Source organism: Delphinapterus leucas, chromosome 9 (genome assembly GCF_059928025.1).
Source record: "Delphinapterus leucas isolate spDelLeu-1000000601 "Yukka" chromosome 9, BTC_Dleu_Yukka2, whole genome shotgun sequence".
NCBI classification, from domain to species: Eukaryota; Metazoa; Chordata; class Mammalia; order Artiodactyla; family Monodontidae; genus Delphinapterus; species Delphinapterus leucas.
The window spans coordinates 3,419,301-3,437,942 of record NC_143137.1 but is presented as its reverse complement, the minus strand read 5'-3'; the positions used below and the strand labels follow the sequence as shown (position 1 = coordinate 3,437,942).

The 18,642-nt window shown below is 38.8% G+C and overlaps 1 protein-coding gene across 1 annotated transcript in view; it reads left to right on the top strand.

The window, feature by feature from the left end:
* DPP6 (dipeptidyl peptidase like 6) overlaps positions 1-18,642 on the top strand; it is a 766,975-nt gene that overhangs the window by 366,400 nt on the left and 381,933 nt on the right. Inside the window, exon 2 of the mRNA XM_022576791.2 lies at positions 2,463-2,577. Coding sequence (XP_022432499.2) covers positions 2,463-2,577 — 115 coding nt within the window. The remainder of the gene's footprint in view (positions 1-2,462; positions 2,578-18,642) is intronic.

Sequence of the window (18,642 nt, the reverse complement as noted above, 5' to 3'; positions counted from 1 at the left end):
CTTTCTTTTCCCTGCCCTGTGTGTCCATAGAATGTACACTGTGTTAGACATTTTTAAGATCTCTTACATCCACCTTCCTCCCTGGGCTCGCCCTCCTGGATCCCTGGGAGCTGTTCATCCACCCTGCTCACGTCCTGGTGAAGCAGCCCATTCTGTCATGAAGCAATACTAGTAGTTAGAAATTCTGAAGGTTTTTTGATACATAATTCTGTCTCTGTGAAATTTCCTTTTGGTTCTAACTCTGGCATCTGGACTATGCAGAAGAAGTCCTCTGTCTGGCATGTGATAATTCAAATAGACAGAGACTAAGTATTTGGTTTTTGAGTCTGAACCCTTCCTTCAGCCTTACTTCATATGACATATTTTGCAATGTCTCTGTCTTCGGGTCCTCTTTGTAGAAACACTCTGTCCATCGTTATCTCTGACAATATCCAGCCTAGACCTGGACACCATATTGTGCGCGTACTTGGGCCAGGGAGGGACCTGCTGGGAACATCAGTGTAACATCATTCAAGTACACTTCTGCAAGGAAATTAGTGACGCTACTGGCTGCTCAAGAAGTTGAGGCAAAGCAGAAGTCTTAGGGTTTTTTTTTTTTTCATATAAACTTCTATCAGCGCATCTAATAGATATATTTAAAACAAATTTTAGAATCCTAGATTATTCTTACTAGAAACAAGATTTGAAAGATATCCATTGTTTGAGCTGATGAAGACAATACCACTAATTTCATCATTCTTCATCTTGATAAGATTCAGTCTTGAGTATGAAACCGTTACGGTTTTGATTGTTACCCTGGGATTTAATCTGAACAGTGTTTGAGAAATGTCCACTTCGGTTCTGTGGGAGGTCATGTACACTATCATGGTCTTAGGAATAGTACTACTGCAAGATTTATGCTATTCACAGCTTTGGTGAGAATGGCTTATTTCCTCTGTAAATGAAATGAAAAGCTGCTGAATCAGTGAGATCTGATCACTTCTTGTCACTAGCCAGCGACTTCCTCCCATAGAAAACCCTATCCAATAGGAAATGAGGTTGACTCAGTATAACCTTTCGTCGTAATTTCATACTCATGTTTAGTCTTATTTTTAAGTGCTGAAAAGCCACTTTTTAGTAGGCAAATTCAGTTCTCAATGGCAAATAAGCATACTGGTAGAAATTTCTAAAAACTGTAGAACACTTTCCTGCTAAGGTTTTAATGGTCCTCAGAATTTTTCTTAATTGGATAACCTAGATGGCCAATATTAATTGTTTGGAGTCAAATTTTTCTTGATTCTATAACCTAGATAGCCAATATTAAATATTTAGATGTCAAATATTATTTACTATCCCATGGTTGAATATTATCTATATTTTGATTTACAGAAATCTGATACATTCTAATGAACTTTCAGCCTTGGATAAGGGTGTATTTATATATCACGTTGCCTACTTTTTGAGGCCATCTCCATCCTATTGCATTTTGACTCGCAGTTAATGCAAGTCGCAATAGTGGGCGCTATAAGAGAGAATATTTTGTGATCTATGTATAGGCAGGAGGGGCAGTAATTCATTTGCAGTGTGACCATATGACTTAATTTGCCCTGGAGAGTCCCAGTTGCTCTTGTATAATTAATAATAATAATTACTGGTATGTAACTATTATATTTATTGATTATTAATATTACCCCCTTTGTCTCTCAAATGATCCTAGTTTGGACTGTAAATTATATAATCATCCTAATTTGAAAGGAACTGAAAGTTTGGTCTCAGCAGCCAATACGCCTGATTAATTTCCTAGATCTTTTCAACCTTTAGCATTCTTTAGCAATGTCTCCAGATCCCCCTCATACCCCCAACACCTGCTATAATGCGGTCCCTGGAGGGGACTAAAACCTAGAAAAGGGATAGGTGGGTTACCCAGTGCACTAGCAAGACCTGGGAAGTCTTAAAGCTTTGTTTGAGGAGCTATAGAAGGAAGAAAAGGCCCAGGATGGTGAGAAGTAGGCAAACGTTGATTAAAATTGGCACATAGTATGTGCTAAATAAATGTTTGAATTTGGTAGCCTGAAATAGGACTTAACAATGTGGATGTCAGTGAAGAGAAAGATGAGAGAGATCTTAGGGCTGGAAAATTCATCATACTTGGGTTTGATTCGATGGGGGTTAATAGGTTGGCTGTAATAAGAAACACCACATCACCCTATGCTGTGGAATCTAGTTTATTGGGTGGAGAAGCATTAAGTTACACAAAAGCTGTAAACATAATATCCAATTCTTCTTGAGATAAGGCTTTGCCATGGGATAGAGAAGAGAACCTGGGGCCTTTGGACACTGAGGCAGAGGGCAGAGAAAGGAGTTGATCATAGCTTCAAGGATGAGAATACGCCTGAGCTCTTGATTTGAATGAAGTGTATCCACTGGCTTATTTTAGTTCCTTATTTTACTCACAGAGTTTCTCTTTCCTGCTGTTGCTTTAGGAGCTGGTGGGGAGTAATCCTCCACAAAGAAACTGGAAAGGCATAGCGATCGCACTGCTTGTCATCCTGGTCATCTGCTCCCTGATTGTCACCTCAGTGGTGCTGCTGACACCAGGTACTCACATTTATTCTTGGAAAAGCAAGCTGCTATAAGGGAGAAAGGGCATAAGTTTACTTTGAGATTTTTTCTAAGTAAATACCCATTATATAATTTATTTTTCCCAGGTTCTAATTCTCATTGTGCCATACTTTAAAATGATGTAATACACTTTCAATAAAAAAGATCTATTTTACATGCTTTGAATTTGTTTAGATAATTGTTGACTGGGTGGAAATTCTTGGCATATATTAAAATTCACAAGTATTAACTTATGCTTGATGAGCTTAAAGATGTTGTCTTTATAAATATAATAATTTTACATATCTAATGGCATTCCTGGGTGTGTTATCGAGGATGAATTAAGAAAATTATAAAAACAACGTATATTGAATGTGAACTAAGGATAAACTAAATATTAGATACTACTGATGAAATAAAGGAAGTATAAAACAGAATCGGAAATCTCTCAGGGAAGAAAAATACACAAAAATTGTCCACAAAAGTCTACAGAAAAAAACATATGTAGAGATGGATTATTGAAAGTTTCAAACTTTCAAACTTATAAGTTGTATAGAAGCTGAGAGGAAAGAGAGAGAGAGACCCTTTATGATAAAGTTCATGGAGAAAGTAATATGTGAAGTGGGCTTTAATGGAGTGGTAAGAATTTAGTAGCAAGAGAGTGGTGAGATTAGGGCAAGAAGAAAGCCTTTGCCCATAAGATAAACATGTGGGGGTCATGATAGGAAAACATTATACCATATATAAATAGTGTGTAACTATCCATTCCCCTTGTCGTATTAGGTGTCACTTTGTGTGGAAAAAAAAAAAAATGTTCTAATCCTCAATAAATAGACTACACGGGTATTAGACTTTAAGGGGGAAAAAATGCAATGTAAAAAAATTTTTGATACGTACAAGAAGTGCAGGTAAATTTTGAGGTATGTTTAAACTATAATCACAAAACTTAAATGGAAAAAGAGTAGTTTGTACCCTGAAACCAAAACTCAAGAAAGGTATTACAAGAAAACTACAGACCAGTATCTCTTTTGAATATAGATGCAAAAACCTCAGCAAAATACTAGCCAATAGAACCAAATTACCAGCAACATATAAAAAGGATTATACACCATGATCAAATGGGATTTATCCCAGGAAAAAAATTTGGTTTAACATATGAAAAATCAATGTAATACACCCATATTAATAGGATAAAGGGAGAAAAAAACATGGTCATCTCAATAGATGCAGAATAAGCATTTGACCAAGTTCAGAATCCTTTCATGATAAAACATTCAACGAGCAAAGAAAGAAACTTTCCCAACCTTATAAAGAGCATCTATAAAAAGCCCACAGATAATATTATACTTAACAGTGAAATACTGAAAGTATTCCTGCTAAGATCAGGAATAAGACAAGGATATTCACTCTCACTATTTCTTTTCTTTTTTTAATTTTTTTTGCATTGTTTAATTGAAGTATAGTTGATGTACAATACTATATAAGTTACAGGTGTACAATATAGTGATTCACAATTTTCAAAGGTTATACCCCATTTATAGTTATTATAAACTGTTGGCTATATTTCCCATCTTATACAATTTTTTTTGAAATTTTGAATTTTTTTTTTTTTTATATAACAGGTTCTTATTAGTCATCAATTTTGTACACATCAGTGTATACATGTCAATCCCAATCGCCCAATTCATCCCACCCCCACCCCCCTGCCACTTTTCCCCCTTGGTGTCCGTACGTTTGTTCTCTACATCTGTGTCTCAGTTTCTGCCCTGCAAACCGGTTCATCTGTACCATTTTTCTAGGTTCCACATATATACATTAATATACGATATTTGTTTTTCTCTTTCGGACTTACTTCACTCTGTATGACAGTCTCTAGATCCATCCACATCTCAACAAATGACCCAATTTTGTTCCTTTTTATGGCTGAGTAATATTCCATTGTATATATGTACCACTTCTTCTTTATCCAGTTGTCTGTCGATGGGCATTTAGGTTGCTTCCATGTCCTGGCTATTGTAAATAGAGCTGCAATGAACATTGGGGTGCATGTGTCTTTTTGAATTATGGTTTTCTCAGGGTGGGATTGCTGGGTCATATGGTAGCTCTATTTGTAGTTTTTTAAGGAACCTCCATACTGTTCTCCATAGTGGCTGTATGAATTCACATTCCCACCAGCAGTGCAGGAGGGTTCCTTTTCTCCACACCCTCTCCAGCATTTGCTGTTTGTAGATTCTCTGATGATGACACTCTCACTATTTCTGTTTAACGTTGTATTGGAGATTCTAACAATTAGGTAAGGGAGAAAAAAGACACCCAGGTAAAAAAGAAGTAAAACTATCTCTATTCATAGATGGCATGATCTCATGTATAGAAAATCTTAAAGAATCCACAAACACAAAAAATAAAACATATTATAACTAATAACTGAGTTCAGCAACATTGGAAGATACAAGACCCTTATACAAAAATTATTTATATTCCTATATACTTGTAATGAACAATTCAAAAATGAAATTTAGAAATGATTCCACTTACATTAGTTTCAAAGGGAATAAGTCAACGGTCTGCAGCCTTTTTGGCACTGGGGACCGGTTTCGTGGAAGACAATTTTTCCATGTATGGGGGTGGGGAGGGATGGTTTCAGGATGATTCAAGCACATTACATTTATTGTGCACTTTATTTCTAGTATTATTAAATTGTAATATATAATGAAATAATTATACAACTCACCATAATGCAGAATCTGTGGGAGCCCTGAGCTTGTTTTCACTTGCCACTCACTGATAGGGTTTTGATACGAGTCTGCAAGTGATTGATTTATTATCTCTGTGCAGTCAAACCTCTCTGCTAATGATAATCTGTATTTGCAGCCACTCCCCAGCGCCAGCATCACCACCTTGGCTCCACCTCAGATGATCATAAGGAGCAAGCAAGCTAGATCCCTCGCATGCGCGATTCACAGTAGGGTTCGCGCTCCTATGAGAACCTAATGCTGCCGCTGATCCAACAGGAGGTGGAGTTCAGGCAGTAATGCAGGCTGTGGGGTGTGGCTGTAAATACAGATGGAGCTTCACTCACTTGCCCGCCGCTCACCTCCTGCTGTGCAGCCCAGTTCCTAACAGGCCATGGACCGGTAGTGGTCCATGGACCAGGAGTTGGGGACCCCTGGAATAAGTTACTTAGAAATCAACAAAAGAAGTATAAGACTTGTACACTGAAAATCACCAAAGATAATTGAAAGAAATTAAAGAAGACCTAAGTAAGTGGAAAGCTATCCCCATGTTCCTGGATTAGAAGATGTAATAGTGTTAACATGGCAATACTTCGCAAATTTATCTACAGATTCAACCCCATCCCTATCAAAATCCCAATTAGTTTTATTGCAGAAATTGACAAGCCAATTCTAAACTTCATATGAAAATGCAAGGTACTCAGACCAGCCAAAACAATCTTGGGGAAAAAAAAACAGTTGAAGGACTTACATCTCTGATATTAAACTTCCTCTAAAGCTACAGTAATCAAAGTATTGTGGTACTATCCTAAGTATAGATATATAGGTCAATGTAATAGAATGTAGAGTTCAAAAATAGACCCATACAGTTATTTTCCATTCATTTTTGACAAGGGTGCTAAGACCATTTGATGGGGAAAAAGTAGTCTTTTCAACAAATGGTACTGGTACAACTGGGTATCTACATGCAAAGAATGAAACTGAACTCCTACCTCACAGTTTGTACAGAAATTAACTCAGTGTGGCTCAACAACCGAAAAATAAGAGCTAAAACTATAGCACTCCTAGAAGAAAACATAGGAGTAAATCTTTGTGACCTTGGATTCAACAGCTGTTTTTTTAGATATGAGACCAAAAGCACAAGCAACTCAAGAAAAAATAGATAAATTTGATGTCAGCAAGCATAAAACATTCTGTGTATCAAAGGACACTATGAAGAAACTGAAAAGACAACCCACAGAATGGGAGAAGCATATTTGCAAATCATATCTTTAATAAACATCTAACGTCCAGGTTATTTAAAGAATTCTTACAACTCAAAACAAGAGACGAACAATTTAATTTAAAAATGGGTAAAGGATTTGAACATTTCTCCAAAGAAATACCAATGGCCAGGAAGCACAAGAAAAACGCTCTACATCATTAGTCATCAGGGAAATGTAAATCAAAATCACAGTTAGATGCCTATATATACATATTATTTTTTGTGCATTTATTTTTTATACAATTTTTAAAGGTTACACTCCATTTACAGTTATTACAAAATATTGGCTCTGTTCCCTGTGTTATACTAAAAACGCTTGTAACCTGTCTTACACTCAATAGTTTGCACGTCCCACTCCCCCACCCCTATATTGCCCCTCCCCTCTCTCTCTCCCCACTGGTAACCACCAGTTTGTTCACTATATCTGTGAGTCTGCTTCTTTTTTGTTGTATTCACTAGTTTGTTGTACTTTTTGGATTCCACACATAAGTGATATCATACAGTATTTGCCTTTCTCTGTCTGACATTTCACTTAGCATAATACCCTCCAAGTCTAATTCAAAAAATATATATATATATATATTTTTTAAGCAAAATAACAAGTATCTATGAGGATGTGGAAAAATCGGAACCTTCATTCAGTACTAGTAGGAATGTAAAAGTGTGTAGCCTCTGTTGAAAACATTCTGGTAGTTCCTCAAAAAATGAACCACAGAATTACCATACGACCCAGTCATTCTACTCCTAGGTATATACCCAAGGAAATTGAAAATATATGTTCATACAGATATCCATAGAAACATTCATAACAGCCAAAAAGTAGAAACAACCCAAATGTCCCTCACCTGGTGAATAGATAAACAATTGTGGTATATCCATACAATGGAATATTATTCAGCTATAAAAAATGAAATATGGATGCATACTACAGCATAGATACAACTTGAAAACATTATGCTCCGTGTGTGAAGTTAGATAAAAAGGCCACATATTGTATGATTCCACAGTAGACAAATCCATAGAGATAAAAAGTAGATTAGTGGTTGCCAGGGACTGGAAGTGGGGAGAGTAAGAAATGTCTGTTAATAGGCATGAGATTTCTTCTATTATAAAGACATTATAGTTTTAGTGCAGTTTTAAATTCACAGCAAAATTGAGAGGAAGGTACAGAGATTTCCTACATATGCGCTGCCCCACACATGCATGGTTCCACTCATTATCTACATCCGCACCTGAGTGGTACATCTGATACAACTGATGAACCTACCTCAACACATCATAATGAGACCTCTTTTGGGGGTGATGCAGATATTCTGGAATTCGATAGTGGTGATGAAGGCACAGTTCTTTAACACATTGAAAACTACTGAGTTGTATACATTAAAAAGGTAAACTTTATGATATGTGAATTTTATCTCAATTAAGATGTTAGCATAAACAATGGTGGGAAAGTTGTTTAAAAAAGTGATTCAGGGAGGACCTTGAAGATGGCGGAGGAGTAAGACGTGGAGATCACCTTCCTCCCCACAAATACATCAAAAACACATCTACATGTGGAACAAGTCCTACAGAACACCTGCTGAATGCTGGCAGCAGACCTCAGACTTCCCAAAAGGCAAGCAACTCCCCACGTACCTGGGTAGGGCAAAAGAAAAAAAGTAAAACAGAGCCAGAAGAATAGGGACAGGACATGCCCCTCTGGGAGGGAGCTGTGAAGGAGGAAAAGTTTCCACGCACTAGGAAGCCCCTTCACTGGCAGAGACCGGAGGAGAGCACAGCAACAGGGGTGCAGAGGGCAAGGTGGAGAGATTCCCACACAGAAGATCGGTGCCGACCAGCACTCACCAGCCCGAGAGGCTTGTCTGCTTACCTGCCGGGACGGGTGGGGGCTGGGAGCTGAGGCTCAGGCTTTGGAGTTCAGATCCCAGGGAGAGGACTGGGGTTGGTTGCGTGAGCACACCCTGAAGGGGGCTAGTGTGCCACAGCTAGCTGGGAGTGGGTCCAGGAAAAGTCTGGATCTGCCTAAGAGGCAAGAGACCATTGTTTTGGGGTGCGTGAGGAGAGGAGATTCAGAACACTGCTTAAACGAGCTTCAGAGATGGGCGCACGCTGTGGCTATCAGCGCAGACACCAGAGACGGGCATGAAACGCTAAGGCTGCTGCTGCAGCCGCCAAGAAGCCTGTGTGCAGGCACAGGTCACTAGCCACACCTCCCCTCCCAGAAGCCTGTGCAGCCCACCACTGCCAGGGTCCCGTGATCCAGGGACAACTTCCCCGGGAGAACACACGGCGCGCCTCAGGCTGGTGTAACGTCACGCTGGCCTCTGCCACCACAGGCTCACCCTGCATTCTGTACCCCTCTCTCCCCCTGGCCTGAGTGAGCCAGAGCCCTCGAATCACTCACTGCTTTAACCCCCCCCTGTCTGGGCAAAGAACAGATGCCAGAGGGTGACCTACGTGCAGAGGCAGGGCCAAACCCAAACCTGAACCCCAGCACCAGTCCCCTCCACCAGGAAGCTTACACAAGCCACTAAACCAACCTTACCCACTGGGGGCAGACACCAAAAAAATCGGGAACTACGAACCTGCAGCCTGTGAAAAGGAGACCCCAGACACACTAAGTTAAGCAAAATGAGAAGACAGAGAAATACACAGCAGATGAAGGAGCAAAGTAAAAACCCACCAGACCAAACAAATGAAGAGGAAATAGGCAGTCTACCTGAAAAAGAATTCAGAGTAATGATAGTAAAGATGATCCAGAATCTTGGAAATAGAATGGAGGAAATACAAGAAACATTTAACAAGGAAGTAGAAGAGCTAAAGAGCAAACAAACAATGATAAACAACACAATAAATGAAATTAAAAATTCTGTAGAAGCAATCAATAGCAGAATAACTGAGGCAGAAGAACGGATAAGTGACCTGGAAGATAAAATAGTGGAAATAACTACCACAGAGCAGAATAAAGAAAAAAGGAATGAAAAGAAATGAGGACAGTCTCAGAGACCTCTGGGACAACATTAAACACACCAATGTTTGAATTATAGGGGTCCCAGAAGAAGATGAGAAAAAGAAAGGGACTGAGAAAACATTTGAAGAGATTATAGTTGAAAACTTCCCTCATATGGGAAAGGAGATAGTCAATCAAGTCCAGGAAGCACAGAGAGTCCCATACAGGATAAATCCAAGGAGAAACATGCCAAGACACATATTAATCAAACTATCAAAAATTAAATACAAAGAAAAAATATTAAAAGCAGCAAGGGAAAAGCAACAAATAACATACAAGGGAATCCCTATAAGGTTAACAGCTGATCTTTCAGCAGAAACTCTGCAAGCCAGAAGGGAGTGGCAGGACATATTTAAAGTGATAAAAGGGAAAAACCTACAACCAAGATTACTCTACCCAGCAAGGATCTCATTCAGATTTGACAGAGAAATTAAAACCTTTACAGAGAAGCAAAAGCTAAGAGAATTCAGCACCACCAAATCAGCTTTACAACAAATGCTAAAGGAACTTCTCTAGGCAGGAAACACTAGAGAAGGAAAAGACCTACAATAGCAAAGCCAAAACAAGTAAGAAAATGGTAATAGAAACATACATATCGATAATTACCTTAAATGTAAATGCATTAAGTGCTCCAACCAAAAGATATAGACTGGCTGAATGGATACAGAAACAAGACCTGTATATATGCTATAAGAGACCCACTTCAGACCTAGGGACACATACAGACTGAAAGTGAGGGGATGGAAAAAGATATTCCGTGCAAATGGAAATCAAAAGAAAGCTGGAGTAGCAATTCTCATATCAGACAAAATAGACTTTAAAATAAAGACTATTACAAGAGACAAGGACACTACATAATGATCAAGGGATCAATCCATGAAGAAGATATAGCAATTGTAAATATTTATGCACCCAACATAGGAGCACCACCTCAATACATAAGGCAAATGCTAACAGCCATAAAAGGGGAAATCGGCAGTAACACAATCATAGTAGGGGACTTTAACACCCCACTTTCACCAATGGACAGATCATCCAAAATGAATATAAATAAGGAAACACAAGCTTTAAATGAGACATTAAACACGGTGGACTTAATTGATATTTATAGGACATTCCATCCAAAAACAACAGAATACACTTTCTTCTCAGGTGCTCATGGAACATTCTCCAGGATAGATCATATCTTGGGCCACAAATCAAGTCTTGGTAAACTTAAGAAAACTGAAATCGTATCAAGTATCTTTTCCAACCACAATGCTATGAGACTATATATCAATTACAGGAAAAAAAACTGTAGAAAATACAAACACATGGAGGCTAAATAAAACGCTACTAAATAACCAAGAGATCACTGAAGAAATCAAAGAGGAAATAAAAAAATACCTAGAAACAAATGACAATGAAAACACAACGGCCCAAAGCCTATGGGATGCACCAAAAGCAATTCTAAGAGGGAAGTTTATAGCAACACAATCCTACCCTCAAGAGACAAGAAACATCTCAAAGAAACAGCCTAACCTTACACCTAAAGCAATTACAGAAAGAACAAAGAAAACCCCAAACTCAGTAGAAGGAAAGAAATCATAAAGATCAATCAGAAATAAACGAAAAAAAAATGAAGGAAATGATAGCAAAGATCGATATAACTAAAAGCTGGTTCTTTGAGAAGATAAACATTGATAAACCATTAGCCAGACTCATCAAGAAAAAGAGGGAGAAGACTCAAATCAATAGAATTAGAAATGAAAAAGGAGAAGTAACACCTGACACTGCAGAAATACAAAGGATCATGAGAGATTACTACAAGCAACTCTATGCCAATAAAATGGACAACCTGGAAGAAATGGACAAATTCTCAGAAAAGCACAACCTTCCGAGACTGAACCAGGAAGAAATGTAAAATATAAACAGACCAATCACAAGCACTGAAATTGAAACAGTGATTAAAAATCTTTCAACAAACAAAAGTCCAGGACCAGATGGCTTCACAGGCGAATTCTATCAGACATTTAGAGAAGAGCTAACACCTATCCTTCTCAAACTCTTCCAGAATATAGCAGAGCGAGGAACACTCCCAAACTCATTCTATGAGGCCACCATCACCCTGATACCAAAACCAGACAAAGATGTTACAAAAAAAGAAAACTACAGGCCAATATCACTGATGAACATAGATGCAAAAATCCTCAACAAAATACTACCAAACAGAATCCAGCAGCACATTAAAAGGATCATACACCATGATCAAGTGGGGTTTATCCCAGAGATGCAGGGATTCCTCAATATATGCAAATCCATCAACGTGATACACCATATTAACAAACTGAAGGAGAAAAACCATATGATCATCTCAATAGCTGCAGAAAAAGCTTTTGACAAAATTCAATACCCATTTATGATAAAAAAAAACTCTCCAGAAAGTAGACATAGAGGGAACTTACCTCAACATAATAAAGGCCATATATGACAAACTGACAGCCAACATCCTTCTCAATGGTGAAAAACTGAAACCATTTCCACTAAGCTCAAGAACAAGACAAGGTTGCCCACTCTCACCACTATTATTCAACATCGTTTTGGAAGTTTTAGCCACATCAGTCAGAGAAGAGAAAGAAATAAAAGGAATCCAGATCGGCAAAGAAGAAGTAAAACTGTCACTGTTTACAGATGACATGATGCTCTACATAGAGAATCCTAAAGATGCTACCAGAAAAGTACTAGAGCTAATCAATGAATTTGGTAAAGTAACAGGATACAAAATTAATGCACAGAAGTCTCTTGCATTCCTATACACTAATGATGAAAACTCTGAAAGAGAAATTAAGGAAACACTCCCATTTACCATTGCAACAAAAAGAATAAAATACCTAGGAATAAACCTACCTAAGGAGACAAAAGACCTGTATGCAGAAAACTATAAGACACTGATGGAAGAAATTAAAGATGATACATACAGATGGAGAGATATACCATGTTCTTGGATTGGAAGAATCAACATTGTGAAAATGACTCTACTACCCATAGCAATCTACGGATTCAATGCAATCCCTATCAAAGTACCAATGGCATTTTTCAAAGAACTAGAACAAAAAAGTTCACAATTTGTGTGGAAATACAAAAGACCCCGAATAGCCAAAGCAATCTTGAGAACGAAAAACGGAGCTGGAGGAATCAGGCTCCCTGACTTCAGACTATACTACAAAGCTACAGTAATCAAGACAGTATGGTACTGGCATGAGAACAGAAATATAGATCAATGGAACAGGATAGAAAGCCCAGAGATAAACCCACACACATATGGTCACCTAATTTTTGATAAAGGAGGCAAGAGTATACAATGGAGAAAACACAGCCTCTTCAATAAGTGGTGCTGGGAAAACTGGACAGCTACATGTAACAGAATGGAATTAGAACACTCTGTAACACCATGCACAAAAATAAACTCAAAATGGATTTAAGACCTAAATGTAAGGCCAGACACTCTAAAACTTAGAGGAAAACGTAGGCAGAACACTCTATGACATAAATCACAGCAAGATCCTTTTTGGCCCACCTCCTAGAGAAATGCAAATAAAAACAAAAATAAACAAATGGGACCTAATGAAACTTAAAAGTTTTTGCATAGCAAAGGGAACCATAAGACAAAAAGACAACCCTCAGAATGGGAGAAAATATTTGCAAGTGAAACAAGTGACAAAGGATTTATCTCCAAAATATACAAGCAGCTCATGAAGCTCAATATCAAAATGCAAAGAACCCAATCCAAAAATGGGCAAAAGACCTAAATAGACATTTCTCCAAAGAAAATATACAGATTGCCAACAAACACATGAAAGGATGCTCAACATCACTAATAATTTGAGAAATGCAAATCAAAACTACAATGAGATGTCACCTCACACCGGTCAGAATAGCCATCATCAAAAAATCTACAAACAGTAAAAGCTGGAGAGGGTGTGGAGAAAAGGGAACCCTCTTGCACTGTTGGTGGGAATGTAAATTGATACAGCCACTATGGAGAACAGTATGGAGGTTCCTTAAAAAACTAAAAGTAGAAGTACCATACGACCCAGCAATCTCACTAGTGGGCATATACCCTGAGAAAACCATAATTCAAAAAGAGTCATATACGACAAAGTTCATTGCAGCACTATTTAGAATAGCCAGGATATGGAAGCAACCTAAGTGTCCATCGACAGAGGAGTGGATAAAGAAGAGGTGGCACATATATACAATGGAATATTACTCAGCCATAAAAAGGAACGAAATGGAGTTATTTGTAGTGAGGCGGATGGGCCTAGAGTCTGTCATACAGAGTGAAGTAAGTTAGAAAGAGAAAGACAAATACCGTATGCTAACACATATATATGGAATCTAAAGAAAAAAAAAGGTTCTGAAGAACTTAGGGGCAGGACAGGAATAAAGACACAGACATAGAGAATGTACTTGAGGACACGGGGAGGGGGAAGGGTAAGCTGAGATGAAGTGATAGAGTGGCATGGACATATATACACTACCAAACGTAAAATAGCTAGCTAGTGGGAAGCAGCTGCATAGCACAGGGAGATCAGCTCAGTGCTTTGTGTCCACCTAGAGGGGTGCGATAGGGAGGGTGGGAAGGAGATGCAAGAGGCAGGGAATATGGGGATATATGTATTCGTATAGTTGATTCACTTTGTTCTACAGCAGACACTAACACAACCATGTAAAGCAATTATGCTCCAATAAAGATGTTAAAAAAAAAAAAAGTGATTGAGTTTGGCCATTTATATACTAAAGTGCCAACAACACTTGCCTAATGGTGAAGAGGTTTCAGTGGCGGTTATGAAAAGAGAGTTGCTCTCTCCGTGAGTTTTATGAAGAGCCAGGAGTTCCTGGAACACTTGGACTCATGATTAAGCACAGAACATCTTACCGAACAGGAAAAAAATCCATTCAACTCTCAAAATCTAAATGAGTAGATTCGAGAGGGATTGGGGCAGGAGGTTGGTAAAGACAAATACCCTTCTCTTTTATAATTTTGCTGATGTTTCATATTAATTAACAATTTGTGCAAGCCGGGGACTTTAGCAACTACATATTTTTAATTAATAGAAAGGAAATCAGGTCTCCCTCAGAATTTGTGGAGCATGCGTTCCTACCTTTGCTTTTCTTTGAACATAAGTGTGCTTTATGTGAGAACATGATTATCGAAGATTTGATACTGTGATTGTCCAGCACTCACTTTGAAAGTTAGGAAGCAATGATGGTTTAGGTAGTTTGCAGTCATTCCCACCCCCACCAAGGTACCTGAGCATTCATGTCACCCAGAATCCGAGGGCTCCTGCAGCCATCACTTCAAAGGGAGGTAGAAGAGCTGCTGGTTCAGAGCAGCAAGGCTGGGTGGGAAACATCTGGACTGAGTAACTTAAGGCTCAGAGCCAGTTCTGTGACCTTCCCTTCCATGTGGCCAACTCAATGCCAGGCAGAGAGCTGTCCCTGGGTCTTCCCAGCTGTACAGGGGAACTCCTATTCTCTCAAATGCAGCTGCTAATTCTGAAAGTGTTTTACATTCAGTCCTTGTGCAGCCGGAACCATCACAGCAGCATCCCTCCTGCAATAAATAGAGAACACAGTCATCGTAAACCGTTATCTTTTTGAATGATGATGGCCAGTTGTCAGGGGCAACAATGAGGTGAGGCTCTAGTGAATCCCTGTGTTCCAGAAAAGACTTTGAGCAGAATTTCTTTTATTCTTCTGTTAAAATAAAAATGTGGCTGAGCCTGCCTGACCCTTTGGCTTTGTTGGACTTTCATAGCTAGTGCTTCTTTCTCAGTTGTGCTGCTCAGGGGCTGTGTGTCCTAGGACTAGGACAGTCAGACAGGCTGGTTCAGTGGTGAGTGCCTCCCATCACCGGCTCATCCCTCTCCCGGGATGCAGCAGTGGCTTTTGTTTCAAAATTCTTCCATGCACAAGAGGATGTCAGGTCATTCAGAGCCTTCTTGAATTCACTGACATGCAGAGCATCCTCACATCGACCAATAGTGCCTATCCATTGATCAAACGTGAATGATCCCTGCAAGGGGCTGAGGGCACTGAGCGAAGTGCTGGGTGAAGTGTGGGCAAAGAAGATGCACATGTTCTCCACGGGAGCTTAGATCCGCTGAACAAGACAGAACGTACACAGTAAGAATTTCACGGTGGTGGCATCATTAAGCAGAAATGAAGCAGAAGTCACAGGCAGGGCTGGTTGAAGACCTATTGAGTTGTGAATAACTGAATCCCGGACATAACATACGGCATGGCCATCAACTCATCATGGCCCCCGACGTGTCCAGCACATCTCTCTCTAGTACTGATCTCTCCGTGAGTCCACGGCAGGAGTGGCTTCCACTGTACAAGGGAGGAAGCTAAGTTCTGAAGAGTAGAGAGTCCTAGTAGTAATAACACCCTGGACATATGTGCGCAGTTTGGGTGCATCCCTACCAACCTTGCTTCCCTTTCATAGACTGACTTGAAATTCATAGCATGTACTTTTTAAAAAATTATCTTTTCAAGTGCTTCCTCTTTCCAGTCTTGTATTCTGGTTTGTTAAAACTCAGATTAAAGTATCTGCTTTCTACTTAACCCTTCAATCCATTACGAACTCCTTGGATTCAGTCTTTTGGTGAAAATGTTTCTGAGTGTGTGTGGGTCCCCTTGCCAACTTGGGAAGGATCGTGATGGAATGCCACTTTGGTGCCCCAGGATCTCGAAGGGCCTCGTGGTAATATTTCTGAGCAACAAGTACCCTTGTTCTATAGTGCAGCCTAATTATCACCAGTTATGCACAATTTATGTTTTAAAAATCAAATTAAAAGTGTTTAAGGCAATCTTAGTTCCAAAGGGATTAGCCAGATGAGAATGTGTCCTTTTCAATTTTGTCATTCATTTCTCCCTTGCTAGTCTGTGCCCTTTTCTAAATTTCTCTTTGGAATAATAGACTCAAAGTTACCTTTTTTATTTTCAGATGTTAAATATGTGTCTGCAATAGGTCACACTCAGCATATGCCTTTTTTTGGGCAGCTACAGCTCTTGCATTCTGATGAAAAGGACTCTGATAATCTTTAATGCCACAGTTATGGTTGTGGGAGCTGAAAAATCCACCAGGATCATATTTGCATTAAAACATCCCTGACATTTGACTTTTCTGGATTTTCATTGTAGAGAAGATGGACAGTTGTTTGTGACGGAAAACACTAGAACACTTTCAGGTGGTATAAAAGTGAAAAGCCTTGGATATTTGAAAGTCATGTTGAAGGTAGACTTTGGGTTAAGGCCAAGCAGAGGTTACCAGAATATAAGACCCAATCTTTTGGGTGGGAGCATAACAGAGAGGTTATTGTTATGGAATTGAAATTTCATAACTGTTTGATTTATATCTAATGTTTATAACTGCATTGCTAGTGCCCAGCTCATTTTTTTTTTTTTTAATTTTCACTTGGACTCAATAGGCTTTATTGAGAGGGAGAGAAATCTAGCAAATTGGTAGTTACAGTTCATAAATCGGATTCTCTTACAAGCGGGTGTAAGTGCATCCAAGTCAGAAACTTAGTCAAGTGTTCTGAATTTACACCAGTCAAAATAACATGAAATGGGTTTATGTGGGAACAAGCTACATATTAAAATTATTGATACATCTGAGAGAATCCCTCCACTTGAGTTGTTACTGCTAGTTAACAAAGAAAGTTCTGTAATAAAACTTCCATGGATTTTTTAAATTGACTTTATTTTTTAGAGCAGTCTTGGGTTCCAGCAAAATTGAGAGGAAGGTACAGGGTTTTCCCATTCACCCCCACCCCCCAGAAATGCATGGCATTCGTACCATCAACATCCCTCACCAGACGGTACATTTGTGACAGTTTATGAACACACATTGATACGTCATTATCACTCAAAGTCCATAGTTTACATTAGGGTTCATCCTGGGTGTTGTACAGTCTATGGACTGGGACAAATGTATAATGGCACATATCCACCTTTACATTTATGATGGCATGTGTCATACAGAGTAGTCTCGCTGACCTAAAAATCCTCCATGCTCTGTCTGTTCATTCTCCCTTCCACTATAATGCCTGGAAACGACTGATTTTTTTTTTTTTACTGTCTCCATAGTTTTGTCCTTTCCAGAATGTCATATAGTTGGAATCATACATTATGTAGCCTTTTCAGATTGGCTTCTTTCACTTAGCAATATACATGAAAGGTTCCTCCATGGAGGAACTATCATTGTTTAATAGTTTATTTCGTTTTAACACTAAATGATATTCCATTGTCTGGATGTACCACAATTTATTGCTCCGTTCACCCACTAAAGGACATCTTGGTTGCTTCCAGGTTTTGGCAGTTATGAATAAAGCTGCTGTAAACATTCGTGTGAAGGCTTCTGTGAGACATGCATTTTCAATTCCTTTGGTAAATACCAAGGAGAATGATTGCTGGGTCATATGATGAGTATGTTGAGTTTTGTAAGAAACCACCAAACTGTCTTCCAGAGTGGCTGCACCGTTTTGAGTTCCCACCAGCAGTGATAAGAGTTCCTGTTACTCCACATCCTTGCCAGCATTTGGTGTTGTCAGTGATTCAGATTTTGTAATTGGTCATTCTAATAGTTGTGAAGTGGTAACTCAGTGTTTTAAGTTTATCTGTTTAAGATTATGGAACAAACAACTTAAAAACATTATATATATATATATATAATATCATAAATATATAATATATACATATATATTTTATATATAATATATACATACACATATATATATATGTATAATGTTTTAGAAAACACAAAACAAGCTTATGGTTACCAGCGGGGGTAAAGGGGGGGAGGCATAAATTGGGAGATTGGGATTGACATATACACACTACTATATATACAATAGATAACTAACAAGGACCTGCTGTACAGCACAGGGAACTCTGCTCAACACTCTGTAATGGCCTATGTGGGAAAAGAATCTGAAAAAGAGTGGATGTATGTGTATGTATAACTGATTCACTTTGCTGTACACCTGAAACTAACACAACGTTGTAAA